Source organism: Chiloscyllium punctatum, unplaced genomic scaffold, assembly GCF_047496795.1.
Source record: "Chiloscyllium punctatum isolate Juve2018m unplaced genomic scaffold, sChiPun1.3 scaffold_203, whole genome shotgun sequence".
In the NCBI taxonomy this organism is placed as follows: Eukaryota; Metazoa; Chordata; class Chondrichthyes; order Orectolobiformes; family Hemiscylliidae; genus Chiloscyllium; species Chiloscyllium punctatum.
Genome location: NW_027309937.1, coordinates 137,312 through 161,303, shown reverse-complemented (window position 1 = coordinate 161,303; position 23,992 = coordinate 137,312). Strand labels below are relative to the sequence as shown.

At 55.6% G+C, this 23,992-nt stretch overlaps 1 protein-coding gene across 1 annotated transcript; it reads right to left on the bottom strand.

The window, feature by feature from the left end:
• Positions 1-4,935: 4,935 nt before the first annotated feature.
• Positions 4,936-15,473, bottom strand: LOC140471922 (proteasome activator complex subunit 2-like). Its single transcript, XM_072567452.1, has 5 exons — positions 15,410-15,473; positions 12,835-12,902; positions 10,240-10,294; positions 7,463-7,549; positions 4,936-5,083 (listed from the first exon to the last, which is right to left on the bottom strand). Exons 1-5 carry the CDS (start codon positions 15,455-15,457, stop codon positions 5,000-5,002), a joined length of 342 nt encoding a protein of 113 aa, XP_072423553.1. The 5' UTR covers positions 15,458-15,473; the 3' UTR covers positions 4,936-4,999.
• Between the last annotated feature and the right edge of the window lie 8,519 nt (positions 15,474-23,992).

The following is a 23,992-nucleotide window of genomic DNA, read 5'->3' as shown; positions in this document are numbered from 1 at the left end:
GCAGGTGGGACTAGATTGGGTTGGGATATCTGGGTCAGCACGGACAGGTTGGACCGAAGGGTCTGTTTCCGTGCTGTACATCTCTATGACTCTATAAGTGCTGACTGTCATCAAGCAGAATCAGCATCCCTTCACGGAGGGGAGGCCACGCCTGAGAAACATAATTTGAGTTCTTGGAGGAGCTGACTGTGCAGTGTGGTAGCTCCTCCTACCTCACGGCTTCACGGACGCGGTTTCGATTTCAGCTTCTGTGCGATTGTCTGTGTGAAGTTTGCAAATTCCCCCCCCCCCACCCCCACTGTGTCTGTGTGCGGTTTCCTCACACAGTCCAAAGATGTGTAGGTTAGGGTGGATAGGCCGTGCTAAATTACCCATAGTGCCCAGGGATGTACAGGTTAGGGTGGATAGGCCGTGCTAAATTACCCATAGTGCCCTGGGATGTGTAGGTCAGGGTGGGTTGGCTGTGCTAAATTACCCATAGTGCCCAGGGATGTGTAGGTTAGGGTGGATTGGCCGTGCTAAATTACCCATAGTGCCCTGGGATGTGTAGGTCAGGGTGGGTTGGCTGTGCTAAATTACCCATAGTGCCCAGGGATGTGTAGGTTAGGGTGGATTGGCCGTGCTAAATTACCCATAGTGCCCTGGGATGTGTAGGTCAGGGTGGGTTGGCTGTGCTAAATTACCCATAGTGCCCAGGGATGAGCAGGTTAGGTGTATTAGTCAGGGGGATTGCAGCGTAGTAAGGTAAGGGAATGGGCTGGTGTGGACCTGTGATTCTCTCGAAGAAGCATGATAGATAAAGAGGACTCGGACGACCTAATATACTTGGATTTCCAAACGTTCGATAAGCGAGGTTAGGCTTCTCAAAAGGACCACGTGGTGTTTGTGGTGGTAATATTAGTGTGGATGGAGGATTGGCAGACCAAACGATGACAGAGACGAGTTAAAATGGGATCCATTTCCAGGACGTCAACCAGTCCAGTGCCACTGTGGCTCCTATCTCACAGAGTCATACAGCACGGGAACAGACCCTTTCGGTCCAACCCGTCCATGCCGACCAGATATCCCCAATCTTAACTAGTCCCATTTAGAGTCATAGAGATGTACCAGCCCATCCCTTGCCTTATCTAGTCCCACCTGCCAGCACTTGGCCCATATCCCTCCAAACCCTCCTATTGATCAACCTCATCCAGATGCCTTTTAAATGCTGTCGTTATACCAGCCTCCACCACATCCTCTGGCAGCTCATTCCACACACGCACCACCTCTGGGTGAAAAGGTTGCCCCCTTAGGTCCCTTTTATATCTTTCCCCTCTCACCCTAAACCTATGCCCCTCTAGTTCTGGACTCCCCCAAACCCGTTACCCTATCCATGCCCTCATGATTTTATAAACCTCTATAAGGTCATCCCTCAGCCTCCGACGCTCCAGGTAAACAGCCCCATTTGCTGCATTTGTCCCAAATCCCCCTCAACCTCTCCTATTCATTTACGTATCCAAACGTCTTTTAAAAATGTTATAACTGTACTCTCCTCTCCCACTTCTCCTGGCAGTTCATTGCAATCGCACTATGAGGGAAAAGTTGCCCTTCATGTCCTGTTCAAATCTTACCCCTCTCACCCTCAAAAACATGCCCCCTAGTTTTTTTTTTAGATTACTTACAGTGTGGAAACAGGCCCTTTGGCCCAACAAGTCCACACCGACCCGCCGAAGCGCAACCCACCCATACCTAACACTACGGGCAATTTAGCATGGCCAATTCACCTGACCTGCACATCTTTGGACTGTGGGAGGAAACCGGAGCACCCGGAGGGAAACCCACGCAGACACGGGGAGAATGTGCAAACTCCACACAGAGAGTCACCTGAGGCGGGAATTGAACCCGGGTCTCCGGCGCTGTGAGGCAGCAGTGCTAACCACTGTGCCACCGTGCCGCCCAACTACCCACCCTGAGGAAAAGACCCTTGGCTATTCACCTTAACCATGCCCCTTGTGATTTTATAAGATCATCCCCCCCCCAACCTCCTACGCTGCAGGGAATAAAGTCCCAGTCTTGCCGAATAACTCCAAGCCTCCCCAGCCGCACCCTGACAAACCAGTTCTGAACCCTCTCCGGCTTAATCATCCCCTTCCTCTAGCAAGGCGACCAGAACCGGAAGAGGTCTCGCCAACACCCTGTGAATGACGCGAGTGAGGGAAAGTGAACACACTGCGCTCCGTTTGGCAGATGACGCAGAAATAAATGGGGAGGAAGGTGGCATCAGCAGTGGAGCAGGCTGGGTGAGTGGGTTACAAAAAAAAAATCCCCAGAGTGGAGTCTAATACGGGGGGAAGGTGATGGCCGAGTGGTGGTATCGCTGCCCTGCACCGTCTCTGCTTCCTCAGGCAGCTGAGGGGAATTTGGTGTGACGGCGAACATCCCTGCTGACTTTTATAGGTGTGCCAGCGTTCTGTCTGGATGTATCACTATCCGGTATGGCAACTGTACTGTTCAGGATCGGTGACGGTTACAGAGAGTGGTGAACTCGGCCCGACAATCACAAAGGCCAACCTCCCGTCTATAGGATCCATCTACCAGGCCCCGCTGTTAAGGAAAGGCCGCCAGCATTCTCAAAGATCCATCCCACCCTGGCAATGTTTTTCTACAACCTCTCCCATCGGGGAGAAGGTACAGAGGCCTGAACACACACACCAGTCGGTTTTCCAAACAGTTTCTACCCGACTGTTGTTGGAATACTGAATGGACTCTCAAACTCTTAACATTCGCCTGTACCTGTGTTTTTGTTTTTGCTGCTGTTTACCTATATTTACTTATCGATGCGACTTAACTCCGTGATCTGCCTGTACTGCTCGCAAGACAAAGCGTTTCACTGGTGCCCCCGGTACACGGGACAATCAATTCAATTCAATTAATCCACGAGCCCAGCTAATGTTTTGGCAGGACCCAGGTTCAAATCCTGCCCAAGTGGTTAGTGACAGACATTTTTTTTTAAAAAAAAAGGAGGGAGCAGGAGGGCTGGAAGGACACTCCTGGACACTCAGGAAGAGGTGGAAAAGCCGACGTTTTCGGGTGGGGAACCCAGAACTTAAGACGACTGTGATTCCCTTTTGTTGATTGTTGGGAAAAACCCATCTGACTCCCAAATTCCCCTCTTCTTTTTTTAAGGAAGGAAATTGCCAAATGTAGCTCATCGGGCTTGCACGTGATTCCAGTCAATGTCGGTGACTCCTAAATGCCCTGGGGGCAATTAGGGATGGGCGACAAAATGCTGAGCCTGGCCAGTGACCCCCCCCCCCCCCATTCCCAAAAAAGGAGGTTACAGGACTTTAGCAGAGAGAGCAGAGTGGGGCAGATGCGACTTCAATGGTGAACAACTGCAGAAAGCCACAGGACAGGATTGCAGAGGACACAAAAAAAATGTAAGTTCATGGGAGAACAGGGAAGGCAACAGGGCGTTGGTCTTCATTTCCAGAGGAGACAGAAGTACAAAAGTGGGGGTGGGGGGGAGGGTTTTGCTAAATCTGCACGAGGCACCGGTCAGAACACCAGCTGGATCACCGTGAACAGTTCCGGGGCCACGTATCCAAGCAAAGATACCCAGACGCTGGGAGGCAGTGAGGGTATTCAAGGCTGAGGCAGAGAGAGATTTAACCAGGAAGGGGAATGGAGGGCTGGGGCATTGAGGGTCTTCAAGGCTGAGACACAGAGATTTAACTAGGAAGGGGAATGGAGGGCTGGGGCATTGAGGGTATTCAAGGCTGAGACAGAGAGAGAGATTTAACCAGGAAGGGGAATGGAGTGCTGGGGCATTGAGGGTATTCAAGGCTGAGACAGAGAGAGAGATTTAACCAGGAAGGGAATGGAGGCTGGGGCATTGAGGGTATTCAAGGCTGAGACAGAGAGAGAGATTTAACCAGGAAGGGGAATGGAGGGCTGGGGCATTGAGGGTATACAAGGCTGAGACAGAGAGAGAGATTTAACCAGGAAGGGGAATGGAGGGCTGGGCATTGAGGGTATTCAAGGCTGAGACAGAGAGAGTGATTTAACCAGGAAGGGGAATGAGGGGCTGGGGCATTGAGGGTATACAAGGCTGAGACAGAGAGAGTGATTTAACCAGGAAGGGAATGGAGGGCTGGGGCATTGAGGGTATTCAAGGCCTGAGACAGAGAGAGAGATTTAACCAGGAAGGGGAATGGAGGGCTGGGGCATTGAGGGTATTCAAGGCTGAGACAGAGAGAGATTAATCAGGAAGGGGGAATGGAGGGGAAAAAGGCAGGGGAATGGTGAGTGGAGGGACAATCAGATCTGATTGGTGGAGCAGAATTGATGGGCTGAATGGCCTCCTGCTCCCACACCTGCCACATGAGCTCTCTCTCTCTCTCTCTCTCTCTTTCATCACTTCATCCGCTCAGTTTCTCTCACCAGAGAATCATGAGAGGCATCGAGAGAGTTAATGGGAGTTGTCTTTTCGCTAAGGTGGGGGATCTCAAGACCAGGGGGCACGTTTTTAAAGTGAGGGGGAGAGAGATTCCGCGTGTGGAATGAGCTTCCACAGGAAGTGGCAGATGCAGGCACAGTTACAACGTTTAAAAGACATTCGGATGAGGGCGTGAATAGGGAAAGGTTTGGAGGGACACGGCCTGGAGCAGGCAGGCGGTCCAGTTTTAAGTTTGGGATTTGGGTCGGCCCGGACTGGTTGGGCCGAAGGGTCCGCTTTCGTGCTGTGAGACTGGTGGCCGGTTGAGGCGGAGTGAATTTATCCTGCGGGTCCACACTCGTACAAGGTAGAAAATTTATTCACGTCCACAAAGCCGTGGGTGGGTGGGCGTCAGTCACATGGCTGTAAGTGCACAGAACGTGGCAGACATGGCTGCCCAGTTGCCCGTCGACAGTAGTTTAATGTCTTTTCGCCAGCTTTACCCGCGGACCCCCCCCCCCCCCCCCTTCTCCGACGCTCTCTCTGAACCGTAAACCCGGTTCCCCGTGGACCTTGCGTGTCTCAGTACATGGACAACGCTTTCTCCTCTCCCTTGGGGTTGGTGATCTTCTCCCTGTTCTTCAGGATAATGTCCAGCAGTTCGACCTGGGGACGGACAGACAGAGAGAGAGAGAATCAGCGCCGAACAATGAGGGATTACCGCTGTGGTTCCCTCTGTCCCCACCAATGCCCCCTCTGACCCCCACTCGCGCCCCCTCCCCCCCCCCCCCCCCCCCACCGGGACCAGGCCATGGTCTGACTTTGGACAGCCAGCAAAGGTCATATGTCGCTGACCAACTGCCCACCCCTGGTCGAAGGGTTGAAGGTCAGCGCCTTGATCCAGAGAGTGAAAGGTGAGGATTTGCAACGCTCCATCACTCCCCTCCCCCCCCCCCTCCACCTAGAGAGTGTCCGTCAGTGGACTGTCCCCCCCCCCCCCCAAGAGAGTGTCCCGTCAGTGACTGTCCCCCTCCCCCCCCCCCACAGAGTGTCCATCAGTGACTGTCCCCCCCCCCCCCAGAGAGTGTCCGTCAGTGACTGTCCCCCCCTCCCCCCCCCCAAGAGAGTGTCCGTCAGTGACTGTCCCCCCTCCCCCCCCCCCCACAGAGTGGCCCGTCAGTGACTGTCCCCCTCCCCCCCCCCCCACAGAGTGTCCATCAGTGACTGTCCCCCCCCCCAAGAGAGTGTCCGTCAGTGACGTCCCCCCCTCCCCCCCCCTCCCCCAGAGAGTGTCCATCAGTGACTGTCCCCCCCCCCCCAAGAGAGTGTCCGTCAGTGACTGTCCCCCCCTCCCCCCCAGAGGAGTGTCCGTCAGTGACTGTCCCCCCCCTCCCCCAGAGAGTGTCCGTCAGTGACTGTCCCCCCCTCCCCCCCAGAGAGTGTCCGTCAGTGACTGTCCCCCCCTCCCCCAGAGAGTGTCCGTCAGTGACCTGTCCCCCCCTCCCCCCAGAGTGTCCGTCAGTGACCTGTCCCCCCCTCCCCCCCCAGAGAGAGTCCGTCAGTGGACTGTCCCCCCCCCCCCAGAGAGAGTCCGTCAGTGACTGTCCCCCCCCTCCCCAGAGAGTGTCCGTCAGTGACTGTCCCCCCCTCCCCCCAGAGAGTGTCCGTCAGTGACTGTCCCCCCCCCCCGAGAGTGTCCGTCAGTGACTGTCCCCCCCTCCCCCCCCAGGAGAGGTGGTCCGTCAGTGACTGTCCCCCCCTCCCCCCCAGAGAGTGTCCGTCAGTGACTGTCCCCCCCCCCCCGAGAGTGTCCGTCAGTGACTGTCCCCCCCCCCCCCCCCGAGAGTGTCCGTCAGTGACTGTCCCCCCCCCCCCCCCCCCGAGAGTGTCCGTCAGTGACTGTCCCCCCCCCCCCCCCCGAGAGTGTCCCGTCAGTGACTGTCCCCCCCCCCAGAGAGTGTCCGTCAGTGACTGTCTCCCCCCCCCCCCCAGAGAGTGTCCGTCAGTGACTGTCCCCCCCCCCCCCGAGAGTGTCCGTCAGTGACTGTCCCCCCCCCCCCGAGAGTGTCCGTCAGTGACTGTCCCCCCCCCCCCCCCGAGAGTGTCCGTCAGTGACTGTCCCCCCTCCCCCCCCCCCAGAGAGTGTCCGTCAGTGGACTGTCCCCCCTCCCCCCCCAGAGAGTGTCCGTCAGTGGACTGTCCCCCCCTCCCCCCCCCCCAGAGAGTGTCCGTCAGTGACTGTCCCCCTCCCCCCCCCCCCAGAGAGTGTCCCGTCAGTGATTGTCCCCCCCTCCCCCCCCCCACAGAGTGTCTGTCAGTGATTGTCCCCCCCTCCCCCCCCCCCCCCCAAGAGAGTGTCCGTCAGTGACTGTCCCCCCCTCCCCCCCCCCACAGAGAGTCCGTCAGTGACTGTCCCCCCCCCCCTCCCCCCCCCCCACAGAGTGTCTGTAAGTGGACTGTCCCCCCTCCCCCCCCCCAAGAGAGTGTCTGTAAGTGACTGTCCCCCCCTCCCCCCCCCCCCAAGAGAGTGTCCGTCAGCGATTGTCCCCCCCTCCCCCCCCACAGAGAGTCCGTCAGTGACTGTCCCCCTCCCCCCCCCCCAAGAGAGTGTCCGTCAGTGACTGTCCCCCTCCCCCCCCCCACAGAGTGTCCGTCAGTGATTGTCCCCCCCTCCCCCCCCCAAAGAGTGTCCGTCAGTGATTGTCCCCCCCTCCCCCCCCCCCAAGAGAGTGTCCGTCAGTGATTGTCCCCCCCTCCCCCCCCCCAAGAGAGTGTCCGTCAGTGATTGTCCCCCCCCTCCCCCCCCCCAAGAGAGTGTCCGTCAGTGACTGTCCCCCTCCCCCCCCCACAGAGAGTCCGTCAGTGACTGTCCCCTCTCCCCCCCAGAGATGTGTCCGTCAGTAACTGTCTCCCCCCCCCCCCCAAGAGAGTGTCTGTCAGTAACTCCCCCCCCCCGCAGAGAGTGTCCTGTCAGTGACTGTCCCCCCCCCCCCCCCACCCACTGTCAGATTGAATGTGTCCTTGCCCCCCCCCCCGGTGACTTACGTAGAAGCCCCTGATGTCCATGACCATTGCCCTGAGTTCCATGTAGGCCGCCTCATCTTTCTCATGGACCAGTTGGCGATAATCCATCTGGGGGGAGGAGGGAGGGGGGGGGGGCGAGACAGAGAGAGTCAGGGAGGTGTGGGGGTACACCGTGTGGGGTCAGGGTACCCGGTGGCGAGTCATTCCCCCTCCCCCCCACCTACTGACCAGCCGCCGCCCCCCCCCATTCCCCCGGTTTGAGCCTCGTTCGCCCGCTCCCCCCACCCCACCCCCCCCCCCCCCCACCACCCCACCCCACCCAACCTCCCCAGCCCCGGCCACGGAAACAGACCCTTTGGCCCGACCGGTGCGTGCCAACCCACGTCTCCCTGCTCCTGGCCCCGTATCCCTCCGCACATTCCCTCGTCACCTCCCTCTCCAAACGTCTTTTCGACGTTGGAACTGCACCCGCGTTCCTCGGGAAGATCATTCCACGCTCAAACTGTGTGAAAAAGAAGTCGCGCCCCCCCCCCCCCCCCACCAACACATCCTTTCTTAACCTTTCTCCTCCCACCTTTAAAAGTTTTGGAAACTGTCCCCCCCCCCCCAGCCCCCCACACCACCCCCCCCAGCCCCCCTCCCCCAGGCCGGGAAACAGACACCTCCCAATAACCCAACTGACACCCCTCGTGGATTTGGAGACCCGTGTTGTATTTTGCTCAAAAGACGCACAGCCGTCAACCAATGCGTGAAAGATTGCGTGAATTCCCAGTTTAGGAATCGAGCCAGTCTTGACTCCGGACTGGGATCGGGGAGGCGTCACCCTCACCCCTTCCATGCCCTGTCTGAGCTCAGGTTGCCGCCCTCACGTCAGAGAGCCCGCAGCGATCTCGAGAGTGTGACCCCAAAAAAAAAAGGGCCCGGAAAAATTTCCTTCGCAAAGAACTGAAACAAACCCGTTCCCCCGCAGCCTCCTGGTGAAGGAGCAGCGCTCCGAAAGCCAGAGCCTTCCGAATAAAACCTTTCGGATGGCGATGGGTGACTTTTAACTTTGTCCAACACCCCCACCACCTCCCCCCCCCCCCTCATGATTTTATAAGGTCCCCCCCCTCAGCCTCCGACGTTCCAGGGAAAACAGCCCCAGCCTGTTCAGCCTCTCCCTGTAGCTCAAACCCTCCAACCCTGGCAACATCCTTGTAAACCTTTCAAGTTTCACCACATCCTTCCGATAGGAGGGAGACAAGAATTGAACACGGTACAGTATTCCATGTAACGTGACCTCTATGCACTGACCAGTAAAGGCAATACAGGACCCTCCTGTTCCTGTGCAACAGGCTGGAGAAGTGGGCTGAAACGGCCTCCCGCCTCTCCTTACAGCTCAAACCGCTCCCCCCCCACACCGCCACGTTCCTCGCAACCTCCTGGGAAATCTCTTCCGAACCCCCTCCTGCTTAACAATCTCCTTTCCTGTTTACGGGGCGACGGGAACCGGGACGCGGTTACTCCAGACGAAGGCCTCCCCAATGTCCTGTACAACCCCAACGCGATGTCCCCCCGCTGCCCCACCCCGCCCCATGCCCCTGTCCTCCCGCCTGACGGAGAGAATCCGTCTTCGGTAACCTCGGCGGTGTCCTCTTAACCCTACACCCCCGAGGGCCGGTCAGGTCTCAAGGAGGGGAACGAAGGGATAAGAAACACTCCCGATTTTCCCCCGTCGCCACTCTCCGGACGGAGAGAGGGGTTCTTTTGGAGTTCTCTGTCAGAGGGTTCGGAGATAACATTCCATGTACGGGCCCGTGTCCGGCTCTCCCGCTCTCCGTTTCCCCCCCCCCCCCCCCCCCCCCCCCCCCCCCACACACCCCCGATCGCACTGAGTCCACCTCTCACTGGGACAAATTCTGCTTTTCCCAGTCGGGAACCTCTCTTGACGAAAAACCCTCCCCTTTCAGGGATCATCCTTTTCTGTTTATTCCGGCACTGCCCAGCATTCGCTCCCCCCCCCCCTCGTCCCTAATTGCCCCGGGGGTCCGGTGAACTGCCTTCTTAGCTGCTGTGGGAAGACCCACAATGGCCCTCAGGGAAGGGGCATCCCAGGACTCTGATCCAGGAAGGAACGGCCGGTAGATTCTAGGACGGGGAGTGGTCAGAGTTGGGGAGGGGGGTGGTGTTCCCGTGTATTTGCTGCCCCCCCCCCCCCGACTCTTTCTAGATGGTAGAGGGGTGTGGGGGGGTTTTGGGAAGGTGCTGTCTGAGGAGCCCCCTCGGTGAGTTCCTGCAGTGGATCTTGTAGACGGTACACACTGCTGTGACTGAGCGTCCGGGGGGGGGTGGAGGAGGGAGGGAGCGGGGGTTTGTGGGGGTGGGGCCAATCGCGCAGGGGGTGGGGAGGGGCTGCTTTGTCCCTGGGGGTGTCGAGCTACTTGAGTGTTGTCGGAGCTGCCCCCTCCCCCCTCCTGGCCAGTGCCTTGTAGATGGGGGGGACAGGACTTTTTGGGGGGGGTGGGAGAGTCAGAAGGGGAGTGACTTCGCTGCAGGATTCCAGCCTCTGACCCTGCTCTCGGAGTCACTGGGTTTATACAGGCATGGTCCATGGTCAGTTTCTGGTCAATGGTAACCCCAGGATGTTGGTAATGGGGGGTGGGGGAGGGGGATTCAATGACGGTAACACCATTGACTGTCAGAGGGGTGGTGGTTAGATTCTCTGACTCCTGTCACCTGGGGGGGGGGGGGGGGGGGGAAGGGTGCTTAAACCCGGTGTGGCCCCTTAGCGTCCGCCCCTGTATTCCCAGTTCACTCACCACGTGTGTGTCTTTGGAGGCTTTGGACACCGCATCTCCACGCTCCGTGAAATACCTGCCGAGAGGAGAGAGAGTGTGTGAGAGAGAGAGGGAGGGGGACAGCGCGTGTGTGTGAGAGAGGGAGGGGGACAGCGCGTGTGTGTGAGAGAGAGAGGACAGTGTGTGTGTGAGAGAGAGAGGGACAGTGTGTGTGTGAGAGAGAGAGGGACAGTGTGTGTGTGTGTGTGTGAGAGAGAGGGGGACAGTGTGTGTGTGTGTGAGAGAGAGAGAGGGACTGTGTGTGTGTGTGTGTGTGTGTGTGTGTGAGAGAGAGAGAGGGGGACAGTGTGTGTGTGTGAGAGAGAGAGAGAGGGACTGTGTGTGTGTGTGTGTGTGTGAGAGAGAGAGAGGGACAGTGTGTGTGTGTGTGTGTGTGGTGTGTGAGAGAGAGAGGGACAGTGTGTGTGTGTGTGTGAGAGAGAGAGAGGGACAGTGTGTGTGTGTATGAGAGAGAGAGAGGACAGTGTGTGTGTGTGTGTATGTGTGTATGAGAGAGAGAGAGGGACTGTGTGTGTGTGTATGAGAGAGAGAGAGGGACTGTGTGTGTGTGTGTGTGTATGAGAGAGAGAGAAGGACAGTGTGTGTGTGTGTGTATGAGAGAGAGAGAGGGACAGTGTGTGTGTGTGAGAGAGGGACAGTGTGTGTGTGTGAGAGAGAGGGGGGGACAGCGTGTGTGTGAGAGAGAGAGAGGGGGACAGTGTGTGTGAGAGAGAGAGAGGGGGACAGCGTGTGTATGAGAGAGAGAGAGGGGACAGCGTGTGTATGAGAGAGAGAGAGGGGGACAGCGTGTGTGTGAGAGAGAGAGGGACTGTGTGTGTGTGTGTGTGTGTGAGAAAGAGAGGGGGACAGTGTGTGTGTGAGAAGAGAGGGGGACAGCGCGTGTGTGTGAGAGAGAGGGGGACAGCGCGTGTGTGTGAGAGAGAGGGACAGTGTGTGTGTGTGAGAGAGAGAGAGAGAGAGTGTGTGAGAGAGAGTATGTGAGAGTGTATGTGTGTGTGTGTGAGGGGCTGGGTCAGTGAGCGATGCAGCTGTTTTGTACCAGCCTGGTTGGATCTACCGTAGCACAGGGACAGGGCTGTGGACAGATATTCACACGGTCGACCTACTGGCCTGCTTTCAAGTGCATTCCAAAGCCTCCTCCATAGTCAGCGCAAACGCTCTCCCGTTGTCCCCCACCTTGTTCATGTCCCATGAAATCAGGTCTTTGTGTTTCTCATCCATTCCCCTCTCCACCTCCTGACATTTACCACCCAAGGGTCAGGTGAGACACGAATCCCTGAAGACACTGGCCTGGGGGCAGGGATCGAACACTCCGAGTTAACGTTGATATCCCCACAAGGTGTACCACCACCATCTGTGGGACAGTGCAAGGTGAGACATGTCCCCAGTCCCCGGCCTGTGAGAGTGTAGATATAGATGTCTCCCCAGTCCCCGGCCTGTGAGAGTGTAGATATAGATGTATTCCCAGTCCCCAGCCTGTGAGAGTGTAGATATAGATGTGTACCCAGTCCCCAGCCTGTGAGAGTGTAGATATAGATGTCTCCCCAGTCCCCAACCCTGTGAGAGAGTAGATATAGATGTCTCCCCAGTCTCCAGCCTGTGAGAGTGTAGATATAGATGTCTCCCCAGTCCCCAACCCTGTGAGAGTGTAGATATAGATGTCTCCCCAGTCCCCAACCCTGTGAGAGTGTAGATATAGATGTCTTCCCCAGTCCCCAACCCTGTGAGAGTGTAGATATAGATGTCTCCCCAGTCCCCAGCCTGTGAGAGTGTAGATATAGATGTCTCCCCAGTCCCCAACCCTGTGAGAGTGTAGATATAGATGTCTCCCCAGTCCCCAACCCTGTGAGAGTGTAGATATAGATGTCTCCCCAGTCCCCAACCCTGTGAGAGAGTAGATATAGATGTCTCCCCAGTCCCCAACCCTGTGAGAGAGTAGATATAGATGTCTCCCCAGTCCCCAACCCTGTGAGAGTGTAGATATAGATGTCTCCCCAGTCCCCAACCCTGTGAGAGTGTAGATATAGATGTCTCCCCAGTCCCCAACCCTGTGAGAGTGTAGATATAGATGTCTCCCCAGTCCCCAACCCTGTGAGAGTGTAGATATAGATGTCTCCCCAGTCCCCAACCCTGTGAGAGTGTAGATATAGATGTCTCCCCAGTCCCCAACCCTGTGAGAGTGTAGATATAGATGTCTCCCCAGTCCCCAACCCTGTGAGAGTGTAGATATAGATGTCTCCCCAGTCCCCAACCCTGTGAGAGTGTAGATATAGATGTCTCCCCAGTCCCCAGCCTGTGAGAGTGTAGATATAGATGTCTCCCCAGTCCCCAACCCTGTGAGAGTGTAGATATAGATGTCTCCCCAGTCCCCAACCCTGTGAGAGTGTAGATATAGATGTCTCCCCAGTCCCCAACCCTGTGAGAGTGTAGATATAGATGTCTCCCCAGTCCCCAACCCTGTGAGAGTGTAGATATAGATGTCTCCCCAGTCCCCAACCCTGTGAGAGTGTAGATATAGATGTCTCCCCAGTCCCTGGCCTGTGAGAGGTCACTTACTTTGTGATGTTGGTCTGAAACCCTTCCACCTTGGTTTTCACAGCCGCTGTCCGCTCCAGAATCTTTTCCTGAGGGAAAAACGGGTGAGATCTGTCAAAGTCCAGAGGCCAATCCACCCCTGACTCCCCTCTCCCTGGACCGAACCTCTCACCACTGACCCCCCCCAGGTTCCTGGGAACGATATCACAGAGAGACATTGACAAAGGGGATTGTCGAAGGGTGTTGTCCAACTTGAAAGGGTTCAGAAAAGATTTGTTGCCAGGGTTGGAGGGTTTGAGCTACAGGGAGAGGCCGAACAGGCTGGGGCTGTTTTCCCCGGAGCGTCGGAGGCTGAGGGGTGACCTTGTCGAGGTTTATAAAATCTTGAGGGAACTTGGATAAGGTAAACAGACAAGGTTTTTTCCCCTGGGGTGGGGTGAGTCCAGAATTAGTGGACATAAGTTTTGGGTGAGAGGGAAAGATTTAGAAGGGGCAACGTTTTCAGGCAGAGGGTGGTACGGGTATGGAATGAGCTGTCAGAGGAAGTGGTGGAGGCTGGTACAATGACAGCATTTAAAAGGCATCTGGATGGGGACATGAATAGGAAGGGTTTGGAGGGCTTTGGGCCAAGTGCTGGCAAATTGGACGAGATTAGGTTAGGGATATCTGGGTCGGCATGGACGGGTTGGACCGAAGGGTCTGCGTCCGTGCTCTATGACTCTAAGCGGCTGTTCGGAACTGAGTTCAATCCCGGGCACCTCCCCGGGGGAAGGATACCATCGGAAGGGGCAAGTTGAGGAGGTTTACCCTGGGGCGTGGAAGGGGTTAAAGGATCGGTGCCAGGGGTGGGCGGGGTCCACACTGAGCTTGTATTCCCTCAGATGAAGAGTTGGGGCATCGAGAGAGAGGAACCGGAGTCGGCCATTCCGTCATTCATTCCACTGGCCAACGGGGTCATGGGGCGGGCGGCCATCTTTGTGTGAGCAGGCAGCACAGGGAAAGGGTTAGCGAATGTCACGGGCTGGTCGGCCATTGTCTCATCAATCGACAACCCAGGGTCCCCACACCTCGAGCCATTTCGGGGTTCCCTGCGGGCCACAGAGGTAAGATCTCTGGACTGGGAACCCGTGGCATTCCAAGGGTTCAAGTCCCGGCGTGTGCCCTGGGAGAAGTTCCAATTCACTCGCGGTCTGGCCCAATGGCCGTTGTGGAGCAAAGGCACAGTGCCGCTGCCTCATGGCGCCAGGGACCGGGGTTCAATCCCACCCTCGGTGCGACTGACAGTGTGGAATTTGGACGTTCCCACCACCTACCCCCCCCCCCCCCCACCAAGTGTCTGCGTGGGTTTCCTCCGGGTGCTCCAGTTTCCTCCCACAGTCCAAAGATATGCAGGTCAGGGTGGATTGGCCGTGCTAAATTATCCATAGTGCCCAGGGATGTGTAGGTTAGGGGGAATTGGCCGTACTAAATTACCCATAGTGCCCAGGGATGTGTAGGTTAGGGTGGATTGGCCATACTAAATTACCCATAGTGCCCAGGGATGTGCAGGTTAGGGTGGATTGGCCGTGTTAAATTACCCATAGTGCCCAGGGATGTGCAGGTTAGGGTGGATTGGCCGTGTTAAATTACCCATAGTGCCCAGGGATGTGCAGGTTAGGGTGGATTGGCCGTGCTAAATTACCCATAGTGCCCAGGGATGTGCAGGTTAGGGTGGATTGGCCGTGCTAAATTACCCATAGTGCCCAGGGATGTGCAGGTTAGGGTGGATTGGCCGTGATAAATTACCCATAGTGCCCAGGGATGTGCAGGTTAGGGTGGATTGGCCGTGCTAAATTACCCACAGTGCCCAGGGATGTGTAGGTTAGGGTGGATTGGCCGTGCGAAATTACCCATAGTGCCCAGGGATGTGCAGGTCAGGGTGGATTGGCCGTGCTAACTTGCTTGAGAGTTAGCCATGTTGCTCTGGGTCTGGGGTCACATGTCAGTCCGACCAGGTTAAGGAAAGCTGTCTCCTTCCCTGAAGGGGACATGAGGGAACCTAATGGGGTTTTCCCTCCAGGTCATCACTGGACCCTTGGTTTTCGATTTTTCTGGATTGACTTCAAATTCCCGCCGTCCGGACCTGAGCGAGATTTGAAGTCGGGATGTCCCATGGATGAATGGGTCCGGCCATAATACCACTGGACCATCGCGCCCCACCTCCCACAACCCGGAGGAGACACAGCGAACAGAGTGGGATCGCACTGTGCGCGCCAGGCAAGATGGCGTACCGACCCGGCACTGAGCCTTGGGCTGACGGTCCACTACGGTGGGAGATCTCACAGCCGTCCCCACCCGGGTCCACGTGACTCCTGTCGCCAGGCCGACGTGACCGACTCTGGGTTGTCACGGAGGTGGTGCGGTGAAGGGGGGAGGGGGAGAGCGATGAATGCTGGGCCGATCTCCCCCGCCACAATCCCCCAAACCGTCAACACACAGCGCCCACCAGGGCCTGTTTGGCCAATCTCAAACTGTCTCCAGCTGCCCACCAACCCCCTCCCCCCCCCCGCCGCCTCACCCCCCCAACACCTCCCCTCCCCCCAGCCACAACCCTCACCTGAATGGCGACGCCAAAGTCATTACCGTCTTCGATCTTCGGCACCATGTACTGGATCCAGGCGGTTAACTGGAAAATGACCGGGGAGAAGGGACAGGTTGGGAAACGAGAGATGATCAGGGAGAGAGAGAGAGAGACACAGAGACACTCGCACGGGCAGAGCGAAGGCATTCAATCCTTCCTAACGGCAAGAGGGAGTGAGAGAGAGAGAGAGAGCTCAGTGTGGACCCTGGGGAGTGTTACAGGGAGCTCTGTATTGTACCTGTCTCTGTGTGAGAGAGAGAGAGAGAGAGAGCTCAGTGTGGACCCTGGGGAGTGTTACAGGGAGCTCTGTATTGTACCTGTCTCTGTGTGAGAGAGCGAGAGAGAGAGCTCAGTGTGGACCCTGGGGAGTGTTACAGGGAGCTCTGTATTGTACCTGTCTCTGTGTGTGAGAGAGAGAGAGAGCTCAGTGTGGACCCTGGGGAGTGTTACAGGGAGCTCTGTATTGTACCTGTCTCTGTGTGTGAGAGAGAGAGAGAGAGAGAGCTCAGTGTGGACCCTGGGGAGTGTTACAGGGAGCTCTGTATTGTACCTGTCTCTGTGTGTGAGAGAGAGAGAGAGAGAGAGAGAGAGCTCAGTGTGGACCCTGGGGAGTGTTACAGGGAGCTCTGTATTGTACCTGTCTCTGTGTGTGAGAGAGAGAGAGAGAGAGCTCAGTGTGGACCCTGGGGAGTGTTACAGGGAGCTCTGTATTGTACCTGTCTCTGTGTGAGAGAGAGAGAGAGAGAGCTCAGTGTGGACCCTGGGGAGTGTTACAGGGAGCTCTGTATTGTACCTGTCTCTGTGTGAGAGAGAGAGAGAGAGCTCAGTGTGGACCCTGGGGAGTGTTACAGGGAGCTCTGTATTGTACCTGTCTCTGTGTGGTGAGAGAGAGAGAGAGAGAGAGCTCAGTGTGGACCCTGGGGAGTGTTACAGGGAGCTCTGTATTGTACCTGTCTCTGTGTGTGAGAGAGAGAGAGAGAGCTCAGTGTGGACCCTGGGGAGTGTTATAGGGAGCTCTGTATTGTACCTGTCTCTGTGTGAGAGAGAGAGAGAGAGAGAGAGAGCTCAGTGTGGACCCTGGGGAGTGTTACAGGGAGCTCTGTATTGTACCTGTCTCTGTGTGTGTGAGAGAGAGAGAGCTCAGTGTGGACCCTGGGGAGTGTTACAGGGAGCTCTGTATTGTACCTGTCTCTTGTGTGTGAGGGAGAGAGAGCTCAGTGTGGACCCTGGGGAGTGTTACAGGGAGCTCTGTATTGTACCTGTCTCTGTGTGAGAGAGAGCTCAGTGTGGACCCTGGGAGTGTTACAGGGAGCTCTGTATTGTACCTGTCTCTGTGTGAGAGAGAGAGAGAGAGAGAGAGCTCAGTGTGGACCCTGGGGAGTGTTACAGGGAGCTCTGTATTGTACCTGTCTCTGTGTGAGAGAGAGAGAGAGAGAGAGCTCAGTGTGGACCCTGGGAGTGTTACAGGGAGCTCTGTATTGTACCTGTCTCTGTGTGAGAGAGAGAGAGAGAGAGAGAGAGCTCAGTGTGGACCCTGGGGAGTGTTACAGGGAGCTCTGTATTGTACCTGTCTCTGTGTGAGAGAGAGAGAGAGAGAGAGCTCAGTGTGGACCTGGGGAGTGTTACAGGGAGCTCTGTATTGTACCTGTCTCTGTGTGTGAGGGAGAGAGAGAGCTCAGTGTGGACCCTGGGGAGTGTTACAGGGAGCTCTGTATTGTACCTGTCTCTGTGTGAGGAGAGAGAGAGAGCTCAGTGTGGACCCTGGGGAGTGTTACAGGAGCTCTGTATTGTACCTGTCTCTGTGTGAGAGAGATGAGAGAGAGCTCAGTGTGGACCCTGGGGAGTGTTACAGGGAGCTCTGTATTGTACCTGTCTCTGTGTGAGAGAGAGAGAGAGAGAGCTCAGTGTGGACCCTGGGGAGTGTTACAGGGAGCTCTGTATTGTACTGTCTCTGTGTGTGAGGGAGAGAGAGAGCTCAGTGTGGACCCTGGGAGTGTTACAGGGAGCTCTGTATTGTACATGTCTCTGTGTGAGAGAGAGCTCAGTGTGACCCTGGGGAGTGTTACAGGGAGCTCTGTATTGTACATGTCTCTGTGTGAGAGAGAGAGAGAGCGCTCAGTGTGGACCCTGGGGAGTGTTACAGGGGAGCTCTGTATTGTACCTGTCTCTGTGTGTGAGGGAGAGAGAGAGAGAGCTCAGTGTGGACCTGGGGAGTGTTATAGGGAGCTCTGTATTGTACCTGTCTCTGAGAGAGAGAGAGAGAGAGAGCTCAGTGTGGACCCTGGGGGAGTGTTATAGGGAGCTCTGTATTGTACCTGTCTCTGTGTGTGAGAGAGAGAGAGTGAGCTCAGTGTGGACCTGGGGAGTGTTACAGGGAGCTCTGTATTGTACCTGTCTCTGTGTGAGAGAGAGAGAGAGAGAGCTCAGTGTGGACCCTGGGGAGTGTTACAGGAGCTCTGTATTGTACCTGTCTCTGTGTGTGAGAGAGAGAGAGAGAGAGAGAGCTCAGTGTGGACCCTGGGGAGTGTTACAGGGAGCTCTGTATTGTACCTGTCTCTGTGTGTGAGAGAGAGAGAGAGAGAGAGAGCTCAGTGTGGACCCTGGGGGAGTGTTACAGGGAGCTCTGTATTGTACCTGTCTCTGTGTGTGAGGGAGAGAGAGAGAGAGAGCTCAGTGTGGACCCTGGGAGTGTTACAGGGAGCTCTGTATTGTACCTGTCTCTGTGTGAGAGAGAGAGAGAGAGAGAGCTCAGTGTGGAGCCTGGGAGTGTTACAGGGAGCTCTGTATTGTACCTGTCTCTGTGTGAGAGAGAGAGAGAGAGAGCTCAGTGTGGACCCTGGGGAGTGTTACAGGGAGCTCTGTATTGTACCTGTCTCTGTGTGAGAGAGAGAGAGAGAGAGAGAGCTCAGTGTGGGCCCTGGGGAGTGTTACAGGGAGCTCTGTATTGTACCTGTCTCTGTGTGTGAGAGAGAGAGAGAGAGCTCAGTGTGGACCCTGGGGAGTGTTACAGGGAGCTCTGTATTGTACCTGTCCTCTGTGTGAGAGAGAGAGAGAGAGAGAGAGAGAGAGAGCTCAGTGTGGACCCTGGGGAGTGTTACAGGGAGCTCTGTATTGTACCTGTCTCTGAGAGAGAGAGAGAGAGAGAGAGAGCTCAGTGTGGACCCTGGGAAGTGTTACAGGGAGCTCTGTATTGTACCTGTCTCTGTGTGTGAGAGAGAGAGAGGAGCTCAGTGTGGACCCTGGGGAGTGTTACAGGGAGCTCTGTATTGTACCTGTCTCTGTGTGAGAGAGAGAGAGCTCAGTGTGGACCCTGGGGAGTGTTACAGGGAGCTCTGTATTGTACCTGTCTCTGTGTGTGAGAGAGAGAGAGAGAGAGAGCTCAGTGTGGACCCTGGGGAGTGTTACAGGGAGCTCTGTATTGGTACCTGTCTCTGTGTGTGAGAGAGAGAGCTCAGTGTGGACCCTGGGGAGTGTTACAGGGAGCTCTGTATTGTACCTGTCTCTGTGTGAGAGAGAGAGAGAGAGAGCTCAGTGTGGACCCTGGGGAGTGTTACAGGGAGCTCTGTATTGTACCTGTCTCTGTGTGTGAGAGAGAGAGAGAGAGAGCTCAGTGTGGACCCTGGGGAGTGTTACAGGGAGCTCTGTATTGTACCTGTCTCTGTGTGAGAGTGAGAGAGAGAGAGAGAGCTCAGTGTGGACCCTGGGGAGTGTTACAGGGAGCTCTGTATTGTACCTGTCTCTGTGTGTGAGAGAGAGAGAGAGAGAGCTCAGTGTGGACCCTGGGGGAGTGTTACAGGGAGCTCTGTATTGTACGTGTCTCTGTGTGTGAGAGAGAGAGAGCTCAGTGTGGACCCTGGGGAGTGTTACAGGGAGCTCTGTATTGTACCTGTCTCTGTGTGAGAGAGAGAGAGGAGAGAGAGCTCAGTGTGGACCTGGGGAGTGTGTTACAGGGAGCTCTGTATTGTACCTGTCTCTGTGTGTGAGAGAGGAGAGAGAGAGAGAGGAGAGAGAGCTCAGTGTGGACCCTGGGGAGTGTTACAGGGAGCTCTGTATTGTACCTGTCTCTGTGTGAGAGAGAGAGAGAGAGAGAGAGCTCAGTGTGACCCTGGGGAGTGTTACAGGGAGCTCTGTATTGTACCTGTCTCTGTGTGTGAGAGAGAGAGAGAGAGAGAGAGCTCAGTGTGGACCCTGGGGAGTGTTACAGGGAGCTCTGTATTGTACCTGTCTCTGTGTGTGAGAGAGAGAGAGAGAGCTCAGTGTGGACCCTGGGAGTGTTACAGGAGCTCTGTATTGTACCTGTCTCTGTGTGAGAGAGAGAGAGAGAGAGCTCAGTGTGGACCCTGGGGAGTGTTACAGGGAGCTCTGTATTGTACCTGTCTCTGTGTGAGAGAGAGGAGAGAGAGCTCAGTGTGGACCCTGGGGAGTGTTACAGGGAGCTCTGTATTGTACCTGTCTCTGTGTGTGAGAGAGAGAGAGAGAGCTCAGTGTGGACCCTGGGGAGTGTTACAGGGAGCTCTGTATTGTACCTGTCTCTGTGTGTGAGAGAGAGAGAGAGAGAGCTCAGTGTGGACCCTGGGGAGTGTTACAGGGAGCTCTGTATTGTACCTGTCTCTGTGTGTGAGAGAGAGAGAGAGAGCTCAGTGTGGACCTGGGGAGTGTTACAGGGAGCTCTGTATTGTACCTGTCTCTGTGTGAGAGAGAGAGAGAGAGAGAGCTCAGTGTGGACCCTGGGGAGTGTTACAGGGAGCTCTGTATTGTACCTGTCTCTGTGTGAGAGAGAGAGAGAGAGAGCTCAGTGTGGACCCTGGGGACGTGTTACAGGGAGCTCTGTATTGTACCTGTCTCTGTGTGAGAGAGAGAGAGAGAGAGAGCTCAGTGTGGACCTCTGGGGAGTGTTACAGGGAGCTCTGTATTGTACCTGTCTCTGTGTGAGAGGAGAGAGAGAGAGAGCTCAGTGTGGACCCTGGGAGTGTTACAGGGAGCTCTGTATTGTACCTGTCTCTGTGTGAGAGAGAGAGAGAGCTCAGTGTGGACCCTGGGGAGTGTTACAGGGAGCTCTGTATTGTACCTGTCTCTGTGTGTGTGAGAGAGAGAGAGAGAGAGCTCAGTGTGGACCCTGGGGAGTGTTACAGGGAGCTCTGTATTGTACCTGTCTCTGTGTGAGAGAGAGAGAGAGAGAGAGAGAGAGCTCAGTGTGGACCCTGGGAGTGTTACAGGGAGCTCTGTATTGTACCTGTCTCTGTGTGAGAGAGAGAGAGAGAGAGAGAGAGCTCAGTGTGGACCCTGGGGAGTGTTACAGGGAGCTCTGTATTGTACCTGTCTCTGTGTGAGAGAGAGAGAGAGAGAGGCTCAGTGTGGACCCTGGGGAGTGTTACAGGAGCTCTGTATTGTACCTGTCTCTGTGTGTGTGAGAGAGAGAGAGAGAGAGCTCAGTGTGGGACCCTGGGGAGTGTTACAGGGAGCTCTGTATTGTACCTGTCTCTGTGTGAGAGAGAGAGAGAGAGAGAGAGAGAGCTCAGTGTGGACCCTGGGGAGTGTTACAGGGAGCTCTGTATTGTACCTGTCTCTGTGAGAGAGAGAGAGAGTAGAGGGAGAGAGAGCTCAGTGTGGACCCTGGGAGTGTTACAGGGAGCTCTGTATTGTACCTGTCTCTGTGTGAAGAGAGAGAGACTGAGAGAGAGAGAGCTCAGTGTGGACCCTGGGGAGTGTTACAGGGAGCTCTGTATTGTACCTGTCTCTGTGTGTGAGAGAGAGAGAGAGAGCTCAGTGTGGACCCTGGGGAGTGTTACAGGGAGCTCTGTATTGTACCTGTCTCTGTGTGAGAGAGAGCAGAGAGAGAGAGAGAGAGAGCTCAGTGTGGACCTGGGGAGTGTTACAGGGAGCTCTGTATTGTACCTGTCTCTGTGTGAGAGAGAGAGAGAGAGAGCTCAGTGTGGACCCTGGGGAGTGTTACAGGAGCTCTGTATTGTACCTGTCTCTGTGTGAGAGAGAGAGAGAGAGAGCTCAGTGTGGACCCTGGGGAGTGTTACAGGGAGCTCTGTATTGTACCTGTCTCTGTGTGTGAGAGAGAGAGAGCTCAGTGTGGACCCTGGGAGTGTTACAGGAGCTCTGTATTGTACTGTCTCTGTGTGTGAGAGAGAGAGAGAGAGAGCTCAGTGTGGACCCTGGGAGTGTTACAGGGAGCTCTGTATTGTACCTGTCTCTGTGTGTGAGAGAGAGAGCTCAGTGTGGACCCTGGGGAGTGTTTACAGGGAGCTCTGTATTGTACCCTGTCTCTGTGTGAGAGAGAGAGAGAGAGAGCTCAGTGTGGACCCTGGGGAGTGTTACAGGGAGCTCTGTATTGTACCTGTCTCTGTGTGTAGAGAGAGAGAGAGAGAGAGCTCAGTGTGGACCCTGGGGAGTGTTACAGGGAGCTCTGTATTGTACCTGTCTCTGTGTGAGAGAGAGAGAGAGAGAGAGAGCTCAGTGTGGACCCTGGGGAGTGTTACAGGGAGCTCTGTATTGTACCTGTCTCTGTGTGAGAGAGAGAGAGAGAGAGAGCTCAGTGTGGACCCTGGGGAGTGTTACAGGGAGCTCTGTATTGTACCTGTCTCTGTGTGTGAGAGAGAGAGAGAGCTCAGTGTGGACCCTGGGGAGTGTTACAGGGAGCTCTGTATTGTACCTGTCTCTGTGTGAGAGAGAGAGAGAGAGAGAGAGCTCAGTGTGGACCCTGGGGAGTGTTACAGGGAGCTCTGTATTGTACCTGTCTCTGTGTGAGAGAGAGAGAGAGAGAGAGCTCAGTGTGGACCCTGGGGAGTGTTAATAAGGAGCTCTGTATTGTACCTGTCTCTGTGTGTGAGAGAGAGAGAGGAGAGAGCTCAGTGTGGACCCTGGGGAGTGTTACAGGGAGCTCTGTATTGTACCTGTCTCTGTGTGTGAGAGAACCGTCGAGAGAGAGAGCTCAGTGTGGACCCTGGGGAGTGTTACAGGGAGCTCTGTATTGTACCTGTCTCTGTGTGAGAGAGAGAGAGAGAGAGAGCTCAGTGTGGACCCTGGGGAGTGTTACAGGGAGCTCTGTATTGTACCTGTCTCTGTGTGTGAGAGAGAGAGATGAGGCTCAGTGTGGACCCTGGGGAGTGTTACAGGGAGCTCAGTATTGTACCTGTCTCTGTGTAGTAGAGAGAGAGAGAGAGCTCAGTGTGGACCCTGGGGAGTGTTACAGGGAGCTCTGTATGTACCTGTCTCTGTGTGAGAGAGAGAGAGAGAGCTCAGTGTGGACCCTGGGGAGTGTTACAGGGAGCTCTGTATTGTACCTGTCTCTGTGTGAGAGAAGAGAGAGAGAGCTCAGTGTGGACCCTGGGAGTGTTAAGGGAGCTCTGTATTGTACCTGTCTCTGTGTGTGAGAGACGAGAGAGAGAGCTCAGTGTGACCCTGGGAGTGTTACAGGGAGCTCTGTATTGTACCTGTCTCTGTGTGAGAGAGAGAGAGAGAAGAGCTCAGTGTGGACCCCTGGGGAGTGTTACAGGAGCTCTGTATTGTACCTGTCTCTGTGTGAGAGAGAGAGAGAGCTCAGTGTGGACCCTGGGGAGTGTTACAGGGAGCTCTGTATTGTACCTGTCTCTGTGTGTGAGAGAGAGAGAGAGAGAGAGCTCAGTGTGGACCCTGGGGAGTGTTACAGGGAGCTCTGTATTGTACCTGTCTCTGTGTGAGAGATAGAGAGAGAGCTCAGTGTGGACCCTGGGGAGTGTTACAGGGAGCTCTGTATTGTACCTGTCTCTGTCTGAGAGAGAGAGAGAGCTCAGTGTGGACCCTGGGGAGTGTTACAGGGAGCTCTGTATTGTACCTGTCTCTGTGTGTGAGAGAGAGAGAGAGAGAGAGCTCAGTGTGGACCCTGGGAGTGTTACAGGGAGCTCTGTATTGTACCTGTCTCTGTGTGAGAGAGAGAGAGAGAGAGAGAGCTCAGTGTGACCCTGGGAGTGTTACAGGGAGCTCTGTATTGTACCTGTCTCTGTGTGTGAGAGAGGAGAGAGAGCTCAGTGTGGACCCTGGGGAGTGTTACAGGAGCTCTGTATTGTACCTGTCTCTGTGTGAGATGAGAGAGAGAGAGAGAGAGCTCAGTGTGGACCCTGGGAGTGTTACAGGGAGCTCTGTATTGTACCTGTCTCTGTGTGTGAGAGAGAGAGAGAGAGAGAGCTCAGTGTGGACCCTGGGGAGTGTTACAGGGAGCTCTGTATTGTACCTGTCTCTGTGTGTGAGAGAGAGAGAGAGAGCTCAGTGTGGACCCTGGGGAGTGTTACAGGGAGCTCTGTATTGTACCTGTCTCTGTGTGAGAGAGAGAGAGAGAGAGAGAGCTCAGTGTGACCCTGGGGAGTGTTACAGGGAGCTCTGTATTGTACCTGTCTCTGTGTGTGAGAGAGAGAGCGTCAGTATGGACCCTGGGAGTGTTACAGGGAGCTCTGTATTGTACCTGTCTCTGTGTGAGAGAGAGATCTCAGTGTGGACCCTGGGGAGTGTTACAGGGAGCTCTGTATTGTACCTGTCTCTGTGTGAGGAGAGAGAGAGAGAGAGAAGAGAGCTACA

Bases quoted from the DNA above. Each gene is read 5' to 3' on its own strand.
- LOC140471922 (XM_072567452.1), bottom strand. From the start codon at position 15,457: ATGGTGCCGAAGATCGAAGACGGTAATGACTTTGGCGTCGCCATTCAG. The intron at 12,903-15,409 runs GTGAGGGTTGTG...TTTTTCCCTCAG, and splicing joins ACTTTGGCGTCGCCATTCAG to GAAAAGATTCTGGAGCGGAC. The intron at 7,550-10,239 runs GTGAGTGAACTG...TCCTCCCCCCAG, and splicing joins CCTCCAAAGACACACACGTG to ATGGATTATCGCCAACTGGT.